The sequence below is a fragment of the Rattus rattus genome, chromosome 1 (genome assembly GCF_011064425.1).
Source record: "Rattus rattus isolate New Zealand chromosome 1, Rrattus_CSIRO_v1, whole genome shotgun sequence".
NCBI classification, from domain to species: domain Eukaryota; kingdom Metazoa; phylum Chordata; class Mammalia; order Rodentia; family Muridae; genus Rattus; species Rattus rattus.
In genome coordinates this window covers 124,206,665-124,226,933 of record NC_046154.1, presented here as the reverse complement: position 1 = coordinate 124,226,933, position 20,269 = coordinate 124,206,665, and the positions used below count along the sequence as shown (strand labels likewise).

The following is a 20,269-nucleotide window of genomic DNA, read 5'->3' as shown; positions in this document are numbered from 1 at the left end:
TGTAGATGTACAGCCTGTCATAGAGGAAACAAGACCACATTCCCAATTAACATGTAAAAAGTACTAACACCTTATTCTAAAGAAGAGGAGGAAGAGGAGAACAGGAGGAGCAGCAAAAGGCCAATGCCTGTTCTGACTCTATTCTTCTCACACGGGCAGAAACTCAAACTTCATACCACTCATACTTCAAAAACTAAAAAGCCACCTTTTCACCAACCCCAAACAGAGAGTAGCTCATTGTTCCTTGCTTCCAAGGTATTTCATGCACTGTGTTACAATTACTACTAATTTATAGTTAATTTGTTTATATGGGTTTTTCGAGAGACTGTATACCATTAAAACATAAAACTTAGCAGTTATTCATGTGTACATTGCCAACAACTATATGTAAATTATACAGTAATAATAGTTTTATTTATATCCCGTCTACATTAAAAATAATGACAGCTCCAGCTGAGTGATTAAATGTTCAAGTTCAGCTATAAGATTATTCACAGAAGGGTATGGAATACAAGTATAACACAGGGCCAATATGTCTTTCAGATCTGTCAAGTGTTTGAGGATAAACTTTGTGTTAACTAATACTTCACTTTAACAATGACAGGGGTAATTAACTTATAACAAGAAAAAATTGGCTTAGCCTCATGGTTTAGGAGTTCTGCATCATGATCAATCACCCCATGTTGAGACAGCACAACATATCAGGATCCTATGACAAAGAAACATTATTCACTTTGTGGCCAAGGTCAAAAGAAAAAAAGAGAAGGAAGGGGTTACAGCCTGAAATCTCCTTCAAAAATACAACCTTAATAATCTGAAGAAGTCTATCTTGCCCTCTTAAAAAGTCTACAGCCCCCATAATAGTCATCTAGAAGTCAGTCCTTTATTGCGTGGACTTCTGGGGGACACTTAGGATCCAAACTACCAAGGACTGAACTTGACTCGTCAGCAGAGTGTACAATTATGTGTACAATTGGTCAATCCTGCAGTTCCTACTGTGGGGTATAACTGTGGCAGTTATAGTATGGTAAAGTATACTCCATAAAGTATGTTCATGTGTTAACCATCAAAATATTTGAGTACGTCCTTACTTGGAAAAGGCAGATATCCTAGAGGTGAGAAGCTTGCTGGGCATAGTGGTGTATTATATTAATCTCGGTATTTGAGAAACAAAGGGAGGCAGACCTTTATGAGTTCTTGTCTAGATAGTGAGTTCTAGGATAGCTAAGGCTATTTAATACAAAGACTCTGTTTGCAGAGAGAGGGGAGAGGGAGGGAGAGAAGGAGAGGGAGGGAGGGAGAGAGAGAGAGGTTGTCATCAATGGAGAGGACAGAGCCACAGTTGAGTAAATGTCAATAAATCAGGCTATAGGCAAGCCTGAAATATATATGAAATTGTATTAATTAGTAATTGATGTGGGAGGGCCTAGACCATTAGGAGTAGTGACATCCCTGGGATGGTGGTCCTAGGTTCTATAAGAAAGCAAGCTGAGGGGGTTGGGGATTTAGCTCAGTGGTAGAGCGCTTGCCTAGCAAGCGCAAGGCCCTGGGTTCAGTCCCCAGCTCCAGAAAAAAAAAAGAAAGAAAGCAAGCTGAGCAAGCCATAAGGAGCAAGCCAGTAAGCATCACTCCTCCTTGGCCTCTGCACCAGTTCCTGCCTCCATGTTCCTCCCCCGCTTGAGCTCCTATTCTGACTTCCTTCAGTGATTGACCATAATATGGAAGCATAAGCCAAATAAATCCTTTCCTCCTCAAGTTGCTTTCGTCATGGTTTTTTCATCATATTGATAGAAACCATATCTAACACAGTTTCCAATCCAGTAACAAATATCTTTATGAAAGACAGGAAGAGAAACTGTCCTAAGACTGTGGCAAGAACTGCAGACGTGCAGGCACAGGCAAGAAATGCATATACATTACATATATACAAGAAATAATATCCCAGTAGAGTCACTGGCTAGAGCTCAGCCTAGCTGGCATGACTTTGACTATAAATTTGACCTTACTTTGTAAGGTAAGTTTTTATGGCTGTAGGGTGCTGTTTGGTGATAATTTATTACAGTAGCTGTAGGAACTTAATATAATACCCAAACATTTACAATTTAATATTGGAAAGTTTAGTGGAAACAGAGAAAAGGTGTACCTGAAATATCCTTGTGCTTTCCCTGCCATGACTATTCCACATCCAAGACCTATCCACATTTCCTCCTCAGTGTGCCTTAAATCACTGACATCTTACCTTCAGTACTGCCGCCATTTTGGGTTGTCCAAACCACCTCTACATCTGACTAGACATCGCCTAACCCCATTCTCCACAGTCCAGCCTCTAATCCGCAGTTGAATGATTGTGGAAAGCACTGATCTGATCAGATCTGCATCTTCCTGCCCTAATGTGTCCCTGCTATTCTTAAGAATAAGTGCAGAGGTCTTAGAAGAAATCTTGCAGCATCTGACCTGTCTAGCTGTCTACTTCAGGTTTTATGTTTAAACCATATGTCCTGCTAATCTCTTCTAGTCCCTTGACTGCCCTGCACTCTGTTTAGCCACAGGGATTTTTCTTTTTCTTTTTTGTACTTGTTATTACTTCTGCCTGTATACCGTATCTGTCTACCTCTACCACCACCTCCCTTCTCTACACACCTCCATGTGTGGAGTCTTTATGGATTCTCCACTGTAAGAACATCCCAAGTTTTCTTGCTATATTTTCTTGTCCAACTATACTCACTTTTTGGACCACTTATCTTTGTAATTGGATGTTCATTGGTATATTTATTACTTCATCACTCCCTCCAATCAGAAGTACCAGGGCAACCACTCATGACTGCTCCAAATGTGTGCCCAACCTCACAAGTCCTAAAGGAGTTAGGAGAGCTGGAATCCAGCACACATTCCTGGAACCTCCTGGGTCATGAGCCCTGGCTTCCATGCTCAGTCATGACTATGCTTTTACCTTGTAAAAAAGTCACTCTTCCGCCTAAGGTTTCTACCCACTGTACTACCTTTCCCAGAAACATTGCATTTCTCTAGTTTATGCACACTGCGAAGACCCCCCCCCCAACGTCCTATTAGACACCACATGTAGTTTGTCCTACATTTCTTCCTTGGCTGTTAAGACAATGTTAAGACAGTGTATCAAAAAATAGTTATTAGGGTCAACAAACCTTGACCCCTGGGAGCTCTCAGAATCTGAACCACCAACCAAAGAACATATAACAGCTGAAACAAGGTCCTCAGACACGTATTTAGCTGACAGACAGAACAGTCTTCATGGTTGTCCTGTCTGGCCTCAGTGGGACAGAATGTGCCTAATCTGGCAGAACCAAAGGTGTCCACCTTTCAGAGAAGGGGATGGAGGATGGGGAATGGACACGTTGAGGGAGGGACCATGAGGGGGAACATGATTGGATAAATAAATAAATAATAAAAAAGAAAGTTGTTGAATAAGTAAGTGCATAATCTTTGTTTACCAGTGACAGTTCAAATACCCATTATTTTGGTTGTGACTATTCATAGTCTGCCTTGTGGCCTTTGTCATTACCAAAAATAGCACTGCTGGATTTGTCTTTGTAAAATTACTTCATTGTTCTTTTGAACTCATTTCTTTCAGGTTTATTCCCCAAAGCGAAATAAGTAGGTCAAAAAAAGAAGAATTTCTGTAATGCCTCATGTATATGAGCAGATAATTTTCAAAAACAATGAGCACATGTACAATCCAATTAACATTGTATAGCCCTTTTCTCTCAGCGTTGCTGACCTCGCTTTATTTTTCCAATTGTTTTGCATTTTAATAGATTGTTCCAATTTGCATTCCTCTAAATAGTATGGCGAAGGGAACAGGTAGTCAATAAATACTTGCTAAGTGAATTCCTTTCCTAGGAGCCATTCCATGTTCATAAATATTGTCATTTACCTTCCATATTTTGCTCACTCTCCACTCCTCTTGACAGCCACAATACGAGTTATTCAATAGACTGCATGGCCTAAATTGCTTAGGTCTCAGTCAAAATATTTAAGAACTGACTTTTCTGGCTGAACTGCACATTCTGATGAATTCTTTCTATTTATATTAACTTTATATCACTGTGAAAAGGTCAAACATTTCGAAAGCTAATATTGAGTTTGTCTCTTCCCTTTGTTTTTATTTTTCTGGAACAGTTTCTAAACACATACCAGAGAAACAACTAGTTCTTCAGACAATTCTCATTTATATTCTTAGACTTAGTCCTGTTACTCTCTTTTGTAATTTTGTCTTCCTTTTATTAAAGACTGAAATAGTGAGTATATGAATTAACAAGAATAGGAATACTTGATACTATGGAATAAAGCCCTACATTTCTAATTTTCTCTTACCTCAAATGTGAATAAACCCTGAATTTAAAATTTAAAGTAGTAAAATTACTTACTACTTTCACTATGTCCTCTATAATGTGGTCTCTGTCTATAGAGATCCTGTTTGACCTCATCACAGACTTATGAACAATTATACAATCAATATCATTTTTATATGTGTTCAAATATTCTCAAGACCCCTTTGGAAATAACTCAATGTAATACTAAAGTAGGCTCTTTACTGCCATATGAAATACAGTACAGGGATTAAATTTTTTATTTGGGGTGTGTGTGTGTGTGTGTCTGTGTATGTGTGTGTGTTGTATAATGGATGACACAGACGCACAAGCGCATGCCCAGGTGTTATCAAACAGAGCCCAGAACAGGTCATTAAGTATCTTCCTTAGTCAGTTTCCCCCTCACTGCCTTGAGACAAGGTCTTTCATTTTCAGCTAGACTAGTTGGCCAGTGCGCTCTCGGGATCTCCCTATCTCTGAACCTCAGTGGCAGTGTTACAGTCATTCCCAGCCATGCCTGTTCTTGCCTTGGGGTTTTTGGTTTTTAATGTGGATGCTGGGAATTTGAACTCAAGGCCTTATGTTTGCAGAATAAGCCACCTTCCTAGCCCAATTCCCTTTACAAATCCTAGCCATGGTTAGAAACCACTGAGACAAATTAATGATATAATTAAGCAAGAAAACATCGTGGCTTAGTTTTGAAAAGAAAAACACTTTTAAAATGAAAAGCTTCATATGAATAAATGAAATTGTTAACCACTGTGATTCCAAAGAAACAGACAAATGTACTCTCATTTGATAAGTATTTTCGTACCAAAGTAGGCTTGTAAAGTATTCCTTTGACACTCGAAAGGAGATTAATATTCAAGACATAAAGTGATGCGTGCATCTTGCTGTTTCCCTCCGCTCTTCCTTAGACCTTCACCCAGATTCCTTATTGCTCATCCTCTTGTCTATTAGCCAATTCCACTCTGAAACAAGACCTGACCGAAAAAAAATAGAACCGGATGTTTGACAGCTGTGAAATCTAAACTCAGACTTTGTTAAAAAATTCAAGTGTGCACAAGTTCTTCAAATATTTAAAAAAAAAATCTAGGCTACTATGTACTTGCCATTTAGCATGTCCTTGATGAAAATCAAAGCTTCTGCAAAGAGCAAAGACACCCAGGCAGAGGTGACCCCAGAATATCCTCTGATGTTTGCTCACCAGCAAAAGTTTCAGAGAATGTATTCTTAGTCCAAGTTGGAAAGTTGTCAGGAACAAAGTGTTTCCTGACAAGATTAACTAACGTCTCGGGAAAAGTCCAGGGGATCAGAGCTCCTGTCCCCAAATATAGCTCAGCTGGAAATTTGCTTAATGAGAACAAATATTTGAAAGTTTTAGTCACTCAACAATGGAGATGATGCTTTCTCACACATGACATTTAGAATTAGTTTTATTTCTATTGTAGGAAATACATGAGAAAATACATTTAAGGCTAGGAAAGTCTTTATTTTAGAAACATTTCTGTTTCCTGTAGTTATCAAAGCTGATATATTTCTGAGTTGTGTAAGAGAGCTGACTAAATTTACACCTCGTGCCAAGACTTGTGGGTAAGTTTTGTCTGAAAGTACTTGTCTGAAACTGCTCCTTTTTTCTCCACCAAATATGGCCACAGTGATGGACAAGTGCCATAAAGGACTCTAAAGCATTAATTGGATTAATTCACAGAGCAACTCGTGAAGTTCTCTGACTCACAGTAAGCATTGGATGTTAACTAGGAATGCTCCTGCCGTCAACAGTATTAACATTTGCTAGTCCCACTGTCTTCAAACACACTTGCTCTTCTCCTAGCTACAAAGAGCTTGAGGCTGCTGTTGTACCTTTGCAACCAGCTCATTATGGTTGTGTCATGTCTACGTGTTCTTTTAGGGCTTTTCCCTTTTTGATTTTATAGTGAGTTCTGTATCTTTTCCTGAAGGATTGCATGCAATAGAATGTGTATTTATATGTGATCTCATACACCACAACCTACTTATCAAAGCTCAATAGTGAGTTGGATCTGTAGGTCAGAGGTAGATTTCTGACTTAGCAAACTCCTTTAAGGTCCTGGATTCAATCTCCAGAATTGGACTAATAAAGAGATAATCCCATCAAAGGAAGTGCTTGAAAATTATTAGTTCTCAAAATATTGTAAGTGGTCTCAGGGATAATGGCAGAGCAACATGAAGAGAGTTGGGTTTCTAGAATGCTCTGTTCTGAGTGATCGTGCTCTACCTAGCATAGTACTCTTACTGAATTGTGTTTGAAAACTATATGAATTAATATACTAAGAGATATTCAGAGAATATGGCTCCATCTATCACTTCACAGGGTGGACGTTTTATTAAGTCCTTCGGGAGATAACTCTGCTTCTCTACAAAAAAAAAAAATTATAGTATAAACGATTTAATGTGAAATTTTTAAAAACATGTGGCAAAGTTTAACCTTTACATAACTTTGACTTGTTCCTACTGTTTTCCTTAAGTTTCTACATTCAGTGTCTGCTCTTTGTAGTCTGTTTCCCCTATGAGTACTCCTAAATACAGCTATTCTGCAAGAGAGAGCTGGGTAGGTTGTACACTGCACAAATTCAGGGGTCTCCAACCACACTGGACTTTGTTCAGCACACAATTTGTAATTTCATGTGTGGCGTCCCTGATACAAAGCTTGAAATAAGTAAACGACTAAGGACTATCTACATATTATCACACTTACTCAAAAAAATATACTTGCACACACATACATATGCACAATGTATATGCCAAGACCTCTTACACTTTTTCTACCCTTTAGCCTATGACTCTTTTACACCACCAAATGTATGTAGGTATACAAAATAAGTATAAAAATGAAATGTTTACTGGCAATCATAAAATATCATTTATTTAGACAGGATCTCACTTTGCAATCCTGGCAGGCATACGATTCTCTGTGTTGATCTAGTTGGCCTCAAACTCATAAAGATCCACTTGCCTTTCCTCTCTAAGTGCTAAGATTACAGGCATGCACTACCATTCACAGCCATGAATTCAAAAACAAACAAAACTGAATGTCTTGGGGGTTGGGATTTAGCTCAGTGGTAGAGCTTTAGGAAGCGAGGCCCTGGGTTCGGTCCCCAGCTCCGAAAAAAAAAAAAAAAAAAAAAAAAAAAAACTGAATGTCTTTATACTTAGTATATTAATTCATCATCTTTTTGGTTATCTGCAATTGTACTTTTTGGTAAGAATGTCGTGAGAAAGCCCAAATAAGTAAATAATGTGGTCTAGTTATATGGATATATCTTTGGTCTACGTATTCAGTTTCCCTGAACCTCGGTTACCTAGTGTTTAAATATTGTAAAATATCAGCTATGCTAAAACAAACAGTTCTTTGTTATACATATAATGTTTACTATTTATGAAAGTAGAGGCACGTTTCCATATTTGTGAAGTAAATGTTCTTGTTCTTGCTTATTCCAAAGTAACATTAAATCCTGGCTGAATATTTGATACCATAACACAGAGAGCCTCTACACTGGTTTCAGAGTTGATAAATATTGTAATTCCATATTCATAAGTGCTTGAGAGTGAAGATTTACAGCAATACATAACATAAAATGACAAAATGTGTTTATGAATATTCTAAGAATTCTTGAAAATTCTGTCCAATTCCATCCTAAAATTCATTGAACAATTTTTATACAACTCAAACAGCAATTTTTAATCAAATATTCCAATGTAATTCAAAGACACTACTAATTTGATTCTTAAATACTTAGAAATGATGGTGGTAATGATGTTTTCTGGTTTTAAATTCTTATATTTTGATAGGTGCATTAAACTTCGAACAGTTAAAACATGCCATTTCAGAACATACAATTTTGCTTTGAATCCAACAGAGATGTTGCTGGCAAGCACTTGTCAGTATTGCATGGCCTGACCAGTAAAATTATGTGATTGATATATTTTGTGTTTGGTTTTCAATTAATTGGTGTTGTGTGATAAGAAAACATTTTTGGCTGTCAAATTTTCACAACCACTCAATTCAGTCATGGGACCAAATATAGGGTCATAGGCCACAGTTTAAGATGTTAGGATATATACCAAATGTAAATGTGAATGTGAACATAGTTACATACGTGTAATGACGAATCTTAGTCCTTTTTTTCTTTTTTTTTTTTTTTTTTTTTTATTGTAACAAAATTCCCAAACCTGGAATACTTGCAAGGAACAGAAATTCATTTTGCCTCTCAGGTCTCTGAAGTTCTTCCCAAGCAGTGAAGTCTTAGTAGTAGCATCTGCTGAGAGCTCTAATCATAAGATGGCCAAGGTGTCACATGATGAGAGAGCAAGCATGTTGGTGCTTATTAGAAAGCACTTTTTTTTCTAATTTTCTTTTGAGACAAGCTCTCACTGTGTAGTGATGGCTAACCTTGAACTCACTATGTACAGCAGGCTACTTTGCAACTCACAGTACTCTATCTCCCTGGTGCTATTTAAATGTGTGATATCACACCCTACTGGAAGCTTCTTATTCTAATGGATGCCCCGCCCTGGTGACCTCATTAGCTCCCCAAGGTTCTACTTCCAAATACTATTAATGTATCAATTTAGGGATGTTTTTCTAATACATGAATGTTAGGAAATGGGCAACAGAGGTGTGTGTGTGTGTGTGTGTGTGTGTGTGTGTGTGTGTGTGTGTGTGTATGTATGTGTTTAAGTTGGTTGTAGACTCACAGAACTACTTCAGTTCCTGCACCTACCTCTGAGTGTGTAATCACATATAACAAACGAGGGTTAAGAATTCATAGGCAAATGGAGGGAACTGGAAAATATCATCCTGAGTGAGGTAACCCAATCACAGAAAAACACACATGGTATGCATTCATTGATAAGTGGATATTAGCCCAAATGCTCAAATTACCCTAGATGCACAGAACACATGAAACTCAAGAAGGATGACCAAAATGCAAATGCTTCACTCCTTCTTTAAAAGGGGAACAAGAATACCCTTGAGAGGGAATAGGGAGGCAAAATTTAGAACAGAGGCTGAAGGAACACCCATTCAGAGCCTGCCCCACATGTGGTCCATACATATACAGCCACCAAACTAGATAAGATGGATGAAGCAAAGAAGTGCAAGCCGACAGGAACCGGATGTAGATCTCTCCTGAGAGACACAGCCAGAATACAGCAAATACATAGGCAAACACCATCATTAAACCACTGAACTGAGAACGGGACCCCCGCTGAAGGAATCAGAGAAAGGACTGGAAGAGCTTGAAGGAGACCCCATATGAACAACAATGCCAAGCAACCAGAGCTTCCAGGGACTAAGCCACTACCTAAAGACTATACATGGACTGACCCTGGACTCTGACCTCATAGGTAGCCATGAATATCCTAGTAAGAGCACCAGTGGAAGGGGAAGCCCTGGGTCCTGCCAAGACTGAACCCCCAATGAACATGATTATTGTGGGGAGGGTGGTAATGGGGGAAGGATGGAAGGGGAACACCCATAGAGAAGGGGATGGGGAAGGTTAAGGGGATATTGACCCGGAAACCGAGAAGGGGAATAATAATCAAAATGTAAATGAGAAATACTCAAGTTAATAAAGATTGAAAAAAAGAATTCATTAAGGAGGTGAGAGGGAGGGACTGAGAGGACAGGAGAGGGAGGGGAAGCTGTGATCAGGATGTAAAATAAATAAGTTCAATCATTTTAAACATAATCAAGAATCTCCCTGGTTGAAACTTCTTCATAACTGATTGCCATAGTCAGTTTCCCACACAGAAAAAAAGAGGTTTCTGTTTTCAGCAAAAGTGATTAGTAATATTTCATAAATGGATATATGAAGTGGTGATTTAGTTCCTAATCCTGCAGCCTTCTCACATAATGGTATCATGCTTTGATGGTGTGTCTCTTCCATTCCCTCTCATTGTCTGAATACACTGTGGGGTTTAATAGTTCCATGGATGAATAGAAGATCAAAAAAAAGTCCTTGAGCTATCTAAGGTAACGGCAATGAACAGGCCCAGGATTAGAATGAATTCCTTTATTTCCTCAAGTATTACTCAGTGCAAGCTTCTTTTTAACCCGGAGACATTTAACTGTAACATCAACTCTTTGTCCTCTGGTATGGAGTCTTTAGGAAGCTCTACATGAAATTGTGGATATTAAGGGAGGAGCCTTCTTACTAAGCAATTTAGTGAGTAAAACTTTCCACCCATGGACTGCTGGGGAAGCATTTTGTGGATAAGAGGGAAAAAAAGATGCTATTTAAAACATTGCTGAGAGAGTTTGGGCAAAATCCATCTGGCAGACATACTATTTCTTCCGTTCAGAAACTCATCAAGCACTCCAAACGTGCAACCTGTAGGCAAGTTTAATTAAAGCTTGAGAACTCTCAAAATAGCCTGACATTTAAATATGTTATTTCCGCTCTTGCATAGTCTGGCGTGCTCACAGAGGTTCTCTGGGTGTAGATTAAGCTCCCCAATGACATCCTGCCCTGCCTAACTACTTGATTACTCTGTATTAAAAACCACAGGAGTGTGAATGAAAACTACCTTATTGAATCCATGTTCTTCCACTTAATCGACAAGCGGGAAGGCAGATAGAAACCTGGGAAGATGAGTTAGTAAAATGATAGATGATAGCTAGCTAACTGGGTAGATAGATCATACATACACATGTTAATGCATGGAATGCTACATAGACATGTAGAGGGATGCAATCAAATGTGTTCCTTTTGTATTCTCTGGCAAAAGCAGTCACTGACTAACGTAACCATGCACTAACCCAGTCACAATGAAGGATTCTAAATACATATATTTTGTCTTGAAGGAGTAGTTTAGTTCTACAGTGGTTTGGAGAACCCTAGCCTTCATTTCCCAGCCCCCAGCTTCACTGTTAGGTGGAGTTAAGTGGCCAACTTAGCATTAGGTCCTCTTCCTTGCCTTTTTCCTTTTGCTCCGGTGTTTGTTTCTTGCTTTACTTTTGAGGTTGTTTGGAGACAATGTACTGTTATGTACAGTACTGACCTGGCTGACCTAGAACTCGTGGTCCTGCGGAAGCATCCCAAATGCTTAGATTATATGCCAAGTACCCAATCCAGCTCAGCTTCAGCTGAGCATTTCCCATGATTCCTGTTTCTCTCCTTTCTTAACATAAGAATTATTCTTAGCCTGGTACAGTGGTGCATATCTCTGACCCTAGCTACCCATTCACAGTGCAGGAGGATCATAGTTTCAAAGCCAGCCACAGGTACCCAGTATTGCCCAACCTCAAAAATGAAAACACAAATGTGTAGAGTGCCCCTTATCACAGTTCCTCCTCGCCCACCTTGTGACACTACCATTCACTTGCCCATATTCTGTTATTAAACACACACGCACTGCTAGTTTGTCACTCAAATAATCGTCTCTTACATAAGAAGATAAATATGTTTTCTTCCCCTTTATTTATTCCTCTCCCAGTGTGCTCCCTTTTTCTATGGAGACGTGAGTTTCTGATCTATGTTTTGTTTTTGTTTTTGATTTTTTTTTTCTCCTTGGGAATTCTTTGAGCATTTCCTGCAGGGTACGTTTCTTAGGAAAGAATCCCCTCAGTTTTTGCTCATTTGAGGAAATTTTTATTTCTCCTTTACTTCTGAAGAATACTTTCACTAAACATAGAACTGCAGGCTATAGACTTTTCTTTCACCATTGAATATTTCACTTCACTGTCTAGAGATGAGATTGCTTTTGGGTAAATCTACAGTGGTCCTGGTCTACGTGTAGCTCAAAGTATTTCCTGTTTTACATTCTTTCGAGATTTATTCTTTGTCTTTGGTTTCTTGTTGTTTGAATATGACATGCTACGAGTAGTTGAGGGGTATTTATTCGCTCATTTCCTTTGTTATATTTATCGTTTATTTTCCCTTTTTATTGTTTACATTTTCGTACATGCACATAACTTTCCTTGACCAAATTAAGCCCCATCCAGGCCCCTTCCTACAGCCCTCCCCATTTTCCTCTCCCAACTTCATGTGCTTTGTTTTAAACCTGCTGAGTCTTCTTACTGCTGCCTGTATGCGCATGAGTATGGGGCCATCTACTGGAGACTGAATAACATGTCAGAGACCACATACCTAAAAGAACCTGACTCTTCTCTGCCACTAGGCAGCAGTTGTCTATAGGTCCTCATCTACGAGTGGAAGTTCATGAGCTCCTCCTCATCCAAGCTGGGATTTTTGCTGGCTTATGCATCCAGTCATAGCCACTGAGAGTTCATGTGTGCACTGGTCCTGTCATGTCCTCCAAACACTGTTTTACTAAAAATATTCACTGCATTTGCCCCTTCTTAATCCCTAAACTTAGGGGGTATATATTTATAGCTGTGTGCCCCATAGTCTCTTAGTCCCTGCACACTGACCAATTATGAATCTTCATATCAATAGCAATCTACTACAGAAGAGAGTGTCTCTGGTGAGGACTGAGAAATGCACTAATTATTTATCCCTTTCGATGTTATCCAATCTCTCCGCTTCTGTGGTTTGGGTGTTTGGCATTAGTTTTGGAAAGTTCTCAAATATTATGCCTGAAATGTTTTTGCTCCCGCCTTTTTTTTTGTCTCCTTCTGGTCTTCCAGTTAGGTATATGTCTCATATTTCAAAGTGATCCCTTGTTCTCTGTGTATGTAGTATAGTTCTACTTGTTCCTTTTGCGTGTCAGTCTGGAAGGCTTCTATTTAAGTTCACTGCTTCTTCCCTGGACAACGTGGTGATGGATCCATCAGAAGCATTCTTCCTCTCTGTTACAGCATTTTTTATGTCTTGCATTTCTTTTATATTCTTTGACTTTTCATCTGTCTATATTATATACTTGTTCGTGCATGATTCCCCTTTTTGTTATATTCCTTACTGTATCGATCTCAGTTTTTAAACTTTTCTGTCTGTGAATTCTAACACCTGCGTCATCTCTTCTGTTTCTCGGATGTGCTTTGGTATGTAATTTGTAACTGCTTCAGTTGTCTCTGCTGGAAGCTAGAAATGGGGTAATGAGAAGTGAGGTAGATGAACACTTAACATTAGGTTTCAAGCAGCTCTGGCAGGGAGCTGTGGTATGGCTGTTTGTCAGAGCTGCAGGTGACAAAGGTTCCACACTCTTGTGCTCTCTTCTTTTTCTCTCTTCATGACCACACTTCCTTAAGTATTCTTCCTCAGAGGGGTTATCTGTTTCCATTGCAATCACGCTATTGCATAGGAGTCCTATTGGGACAAAGAACAGAGGGGAGGAAATCATCGACAGTCACGGGATCGAGTCTCCACCTTTTGAAGTATGTGTGAGCTAAGGCCTTACAGGACTTGTTTTGCTTTCCATCCCTGAGATAAATGAAAAGGGCAGGAAGGGCTGCACTAGGGAAAACCTCCTTCCTCAGCAGGGGTAAGTTTCCAGCGAAGTGTTTTCCCCTAAATAGGAGACCAGATGAACACTGGGCATGAAGGATTGTAATCATTGTTACCTATTTAAAAATATTTTTGAAGTATAGTTCTCAATAGAAGAAGTATACAACACAGCTATCTTCCAAAATTTCCTTGGGGAGAGGGCTCTTAAAATATTTGCAGTGGATGACTCTATTTTTAAGGTGTCTTTAGTGTGCAGAGTGCTTAAAGTGAAATGTTTTCTTAGTTTTGCTTCCTGCTGTCATGATATGTGTGTGTGTGTGTGTGTGTGTGTGTGTGTGTGTGTGTGTGTGTGTGTGTGTGTGTGTGTGTATCTTGTCAACAGCACTCAAGGAAGAAAGAGTATGTTTGGTTCACATTCCATACAACAGCCCATCATTGCAGGGAAGTCCAGGCAGTAGAAACTTAAAGCAACTAGTTATGCCAAAGTTGAGGTCAAGACTAGAGAGCAATAAACACATGCATGCATGCGAGTGTTCAGGTCTCTTAATAAAATGGAGGATCCGATGCTCAGAGAATGATGCCGCCCACTATGAACAAGTCTTCTGATCTCTATAAACATAGTCAAGATAATCCATCACTAGACAACCTCTCACTAAGATTCCCTTTCCCAAGTGATTCTAGATTGTGTCATAATTTAAGATGGACCATGTGACAGCAAACACACACAGTTTGCTAAAGATTCTGTATTTCCCATTGGGAAGGACTTACTATGTTGACAGTAAATCGATATCTTACAAACTAGCCTTGTGATACCAAGTCTAAAATCTATAACTGAATAATTAAATTTGTAGTTCTGTTTGAGATTTTTAAAAAGAGTGAAATGAATGGAGGGTGAGTGAAACCAGTGACTGAAAACCTGCTTTCTTGTCTCACAGCCTTCTGGCAAAAGGAGGAGGAAACCGCCGGACAGCGGATGTGGTGGCCCATGGGTTTGCCAATCTTTTAACTCTGGACAAAAAGACTCTCCAGGAAATTCTGCTGCATTATCCATCTTCTAAAAAGCTCCTCATGAAGAAAGCCAAGTATGACTTTTAAAGCCCTCATAGAAGCAGGTGTAATAGTGCGCACATAGTGTCCCAGCACTTAGAAGGCTGAGGCAGGAGGATTGGACTAAGTCCCAGGCCAAATGGAACTACAGAGTGAGGTACTATATGTAGAGATTAAGGTGGAGAAAGTTAGATTTCCTCTATAAAATCTAAGATGAAGGTAATTGTGTTATATGAAGTAAGTTACAACTTTCCCCAATGCCTAGCAACATAAAGACTTGAAGTGCCAAGGTGGGGTGAATACCTAGGGTGGCCCACACTGGCTCTGAAGAGAAGGGGAAGGGAAATGGGGATGGATTGTGGGATGGGTGACCTGCCGGGGGCCAGTGAGCAGGATGTAAAGTGAATAACTAAATAACAATAAAATAAAATTTTAAAAATTTAATATAATTTAAAAGAAAAAAGAAAAATATACCCCAAACTGAAAACTCAGGGGCAGAAAAATGTAGCGCTTTTCAGGGAGACTCTTGAAGCTGTCACAGAACTACCAAAACCATGTTCTTCCTGTCACCAGAGTTCTTTTAAGCCAGAAGGGAAAGAACACACAGGCAATCCCTCCGAGAACAAGATCTGCCTTTCTTTTCCCACCAAAAGAAGAGACACCGCGAATGCTTAAAGTCCTCCTGGGAAACACAGGAAAGGTGGACCTTGGAAGACTCCTTAAGGGAAAGAGGAAACAAACCACTCAGGTAACAAGGCTGACCTGAGGCAGGGACAGGGAGGCTCACGGGAGGAGTGGGGAGTGCCACAAGGCACACATTCAGGCCAGCTTTAGTTCAGAAATGGAGGAAATTTGGATGAATCTAACACTAACAATTGTGCTTTAGATTGCCATTTATTATTTAAACGTTATCCACTTTTATCATTATATGAGATCACTGCTGGTTCAATTTAGATTCACGTATGTATTCATAAATATACTCAAACTTAACTGCTCATGAACTCTATATGTGTAAATAACCTTACTTACTATAACTTATTGGTACCCCCCCAAATCAACACATTTTTTGTGTCAGTCATGACATACAAAATATGAAAGAAAAAATAAAAGGAGGAAATCTGGTAGGTGTACTGTCTGCTAAGTTCACCTCAAGTTTATGTCTCTTTCTTCTTCCAGCTCTTATGCAAACAAACGACCCAAAGCCTTCTGTTTGTCGTTATGGTTTTTTGTTTTGTTTTGTTTGTTTGTTTTAGCTTGTAGTTCTGACTTTTAAAATTATTTTTACTTTGTTGTACTAAGTTCAATACTCTAGTACTCTCCAGACTTCATAAGTACAAAATTTTACAGTGTCACTAAGAGAGGAAGTAGAGTATTATATAATCTTCACACAGGCTAGTCGTTACAGTCAAATTATATATTAGCTCAGTGTGGGAATGCATAATTCATTGGGTTAATTTGTTACATTAAATCATGTATTTCTAAAGAAAAACATACAATTAATAAAGTTATATATTGATCAGCTGATAAAAACAAAAAAGTTCTGGTCTAAGACTCACAGGAAGTTGGCCTGGTATTTCTCCTAGAAGCCATGGTTTTATTTGCTAGTCTGGTGTAACTTGATAAAATAGTTCCAGTGGGGAAGTCACAGTGGCAAGAGAAGGAGACCAAATGGTCACAGCATACCCACAATCAGGAAGCAGAGAGTAAACTGGAGGAGGAACCAAGCTACAAAACCTCAGGGCCCACATCTAGAGACTTTTTTCCCCCAAACAAAGCTCAACACTACTTCGTAAAAGTTTCTACAACAATCCCAAAAGGGGACTTTACACAATACATGGTAACAAATACATACACATAAAAAGGTAAATATATAAACCATGTCAAAAACATGCCAGGAAACAACACACTCAAATTTAAGAAAACATGTAAAGACAAAAATAACTCTACAGATTTCATCAAGGCATCTGTGGCATAAATAGACCCAGTCAATGATTTTAGATTAGATCCCAGTGAACTAGGGTGCAAACTGCTAATCAACATTCGGAATTACACCTAGTCACCTGGTAATTCCATTGAAAGTAAAGACAGGGAAAGCATGCTGCTTCCCCTCCTTCCATTGTTTCTGGCTTTCTTTGAAGATCATAGTAAATCTGTGTGCACAGGAACTGAGAAATTGAAGAGGTATTCAGGCTCCTGAAGTTAGTTGTCATGCTGTCTCCAACACTGTTAGAAATGGGTAACCACGAACCTCTCAGAAAGAAAATGGGAAAAACAAATATCGCAAAACAAAATCATCGAGTTTGAAGATTCTAAAAGTCAGATCTTTAGGTATTCTACACAGAACCCCCATGGTGAATATTAAGGGTACAATGTAAACCAAGTGCCTCATTTACAGCAACCTAAAAATAATGATTTTGCCCAAGAAGCACATGTGCTAAATATGTGATATTTCTACAGTAATACTAATAAACAGGACTCGTTTCAAACCAATAGCATGGGGCTGGAGAGATGGCTAAATGCACCTGCTGCCCAGTCTGCCAACCTGAGTTCAATCTAATATCTACATGGTAGAAGAATGAATCCATACAGTCAAATTCTCCTCCGCCTTCCACATGGATGCCGTGGCATATGAACCTACACACGCACACACACACATGCACACACACACACACAAACACATGCATACAAACACACACAAGCACACACAAACACACAAACACAAACACACACATATACAAACACATACACAGGTAAATTAAGAAACAATAGCTCAAGTGCTTATGAGACTAACAAGATTAAGCAAGAAAAGAAATATGAGTTTCTTCCTAAGGTTCCACCATGACTGGAAAGGATGCCAAACTTTCCTTACTACATATCATATATATTTTTATTAAAATTAAACATTTAAAAACGTCAACTCCATAAAATAAGCATAAAACAAACATTTAAACACAAGAAACTTGGTAAAGAATGGCAGTGAGCAGAAAGGTAGACACGATTCCTGTATTCATTAATTCATTCATTTATTCATTTAGACCGTGTCTGTTTGGTGATGGTTCCAGTATCACAATTATGATTACAACACTATTTCTTTATCGTGTCTTCTTCTAGAAATAAAGGTGAAAGCTCCAAAGGAAGAAAAAGAAGAAGAAGAGAATATGAAGATAAAGGAACAGAGCCAGCAGAAAGATAAAAACCATTGGACAGGTCAAAAGGCACAATAAGTTTTATTACAGTGGAGGAAATTCCCCAGTCTATTAAAAAGGCAGTTTTTCCCAAGCGACCTGCCTATCAATCATTCTTCAGCAACATAGCTCCTGCTGCTGAGACTCGGAGAGAGATTCTGAGTATCAAAGTCAAAGAAAGGCTAAGCAATAAGTGATTGTCTTTTAAATGTAATCTAGCTTATTCCCAAAGAGATTCCCGGAAATTGTAGCTTAAATTAATAAGGGAAACTAACCTCGCTGGGACCCTGGGAAACTCCAGGCAAATCCTTAGCTTCACTTCCAGGACTTTGAATTCATCAATAAGATTATTAAAAACCATCCTCTTACCCACTGTCAGCAGATTTGAGCAATTGCTATTTCTTTTAAATGTCTGCAGTAGATAATTTTTTTCTTCTTTCCTGATGAATTTCCATGGTCCACCTTCGTAAACTTGATTTTATGCTCCTGTGATTTACTGTCCTTTCTGCTTACAATTTTGTGGTACATAATCTCTGGCAAAACACTTTGGTCAAATGTCCAAAGTAGACTCATCTGTCCAAGGTAGACTCATCTTACTTCTTGTGTATAGTGAAAGTGTGAATTTTTTAATAAAATAGGTCATAAATCAAGTGGTTTCTATTTAAATAAGAAAGTTGAGTCACTAAATCCAGCACCTGATGTTGACACAGGCTGACGTCATGGATGAAACCTCCTGAATGAGAACTCTGATTTTCACTCAAGGCCAATGCCAGTTAGCAAGATTAGCTAGCATGCAGACAAAAGACCGAATCAAAAACAAAGTTCCCTCACTAACAACTGTGCCCCCAGCTTCTTGGAGCCTCACCCCTGTGACATGCAACATCTTACCGGAACCTTTCGAGCTTCACTCTGCCAACTGATGATTTCCTTTTCAATCATCCCACTGCAAGAAAGAAAACTTGATCCAAAAAATATTACAATTTAACAAAATAGTGTAGTGTTCACCTATTTATCCAGAATAAGACCCAATACAGATAGCACATGAGGTAAAATATAGATCCCCCTTAACTATTATAAAAAGAAGTCTCACTCCCTTACGGAGTCACCATCCTTTTGCACTTGAACAAATTGTCACTTGGGCTTTATATTCCCGTCACAGATTATTTTTATTTGCCTATGTCACTGGCACTGCAAATGCTATTTCGCATGGCAAAAACAGTTGGCAGCATCACATTGTGGCAAAAATCAGATTGCAGCAACATGCTGGAAAAAAATGGATCATTTTCCAAATAAAATTTAAATGTTTCCCTCATAGTAACTTAAAGGACATCAGACTGACTCTGATGGCCCAACAGACGCACAGCAGCGTCAGACTGTCTTCATTTTAACAGAGGCTAATGTGACATAAACAAGGCCATCCTCTGCTACATATGCAGCTGGAGCCATGAGTCCCTGCCACATGTACTCTTTGGTTGGTAGTTCTTAAACATTTCCTTAACATTTTCTTTCTTCAAAAGGCAGTAGATTGGAATTTCTATTGCTGCTTATAACTTTAGGATAAAATGATAAGATTAGGAATGCATAGTGTATATATCAGATTGACATATCCTCACAGTTTTTCAGAACTATATGCACAGTAGTTTACAAAACCTTCATGTTAGTTAAGTGCACTTCAGGAAGTTGTCCTGGGGCTTCACTCAGCACTGAGACGATTACCGAAATTACATGCTGGGAAGAGGCCAATACCGCTAGACTGGTATTGAAAGTACTCATGAACCCAAAATTTCCTTCTAAAGAATGCCTTTAGGATGTAATGTTGAATTCTGTGTAATATGGCTGTTTTCAAGTCCCAGAAGAAGGCTATTGTAATATCACGGTGTGAAGAGGATTTTAACAAATTACATTATCTCAAAACTGTACAACATGGATGCAATCAACTTGCTTTGTAAAAATCAGAAATCACCCATCTCAAAAATATTAATCCAGGATTGCTCCTGTCAAAAGGAAATGCAGGGAAAAAGAGTATTGCAGAGACTGCCCCACCTGAAGATTCATCCTATCTGCAGACCTCAAACCCAGACACGATTGCTAATGCCAAGAAACACTTGCTGACAGAAGCCTGAAATAGCTTTCCCCTGAGAGGCTCTGCCAGAGCCTGACCAATAGAGGTGGATGCTTGCAGCCAACCATTGGACTAAGTATGGAGACTCCAATGGAGGAGTAAGAGAAAAGAGTGAAGGAGCTGAAGGGATTTGCAATCCCATAGAAAGAACTGCAATAACAAACAACCAGACTCCCCTCC

At 38.9% G+C, this 20,269-nt stretch overlaps 1 protein-coding gene across 1 annotated transcript in view; it reads left to right on the top strand.

Moving 5' to 3' along the window:
• Nucleotides 1–18,914, top strand: part of Cngb3 (cyclic nucleotide gated channel subunit beta 3) — a 191,198-nt gene extending 172,284 nt beyond the window's left edge. Inside the window, exons 16-18 of the mRNA XM_032890369.1 lie at nucleotides 14,671–14,817; nucleotides 15,356–15,530; nucleotides 17,894–18,914. Of these exons, the coding sequence (XP_032746260.1) occupies nucleotides 14,671–14,817; nucleotides 15,356–15,530; nucleotides 17,894–17,899 (328 nt within the window). The 3' untranslated portion in view covers nucleotides 17,900–18,914. The remainder of the gene's footprint in view (nucleotides 1–14,670; nucleotides 14,818–15,355; nucleotides 15,531–17,893) is intronic.
• Nucleotides 18,915–20,269: the final 1,355 nt, after the last annotated feature.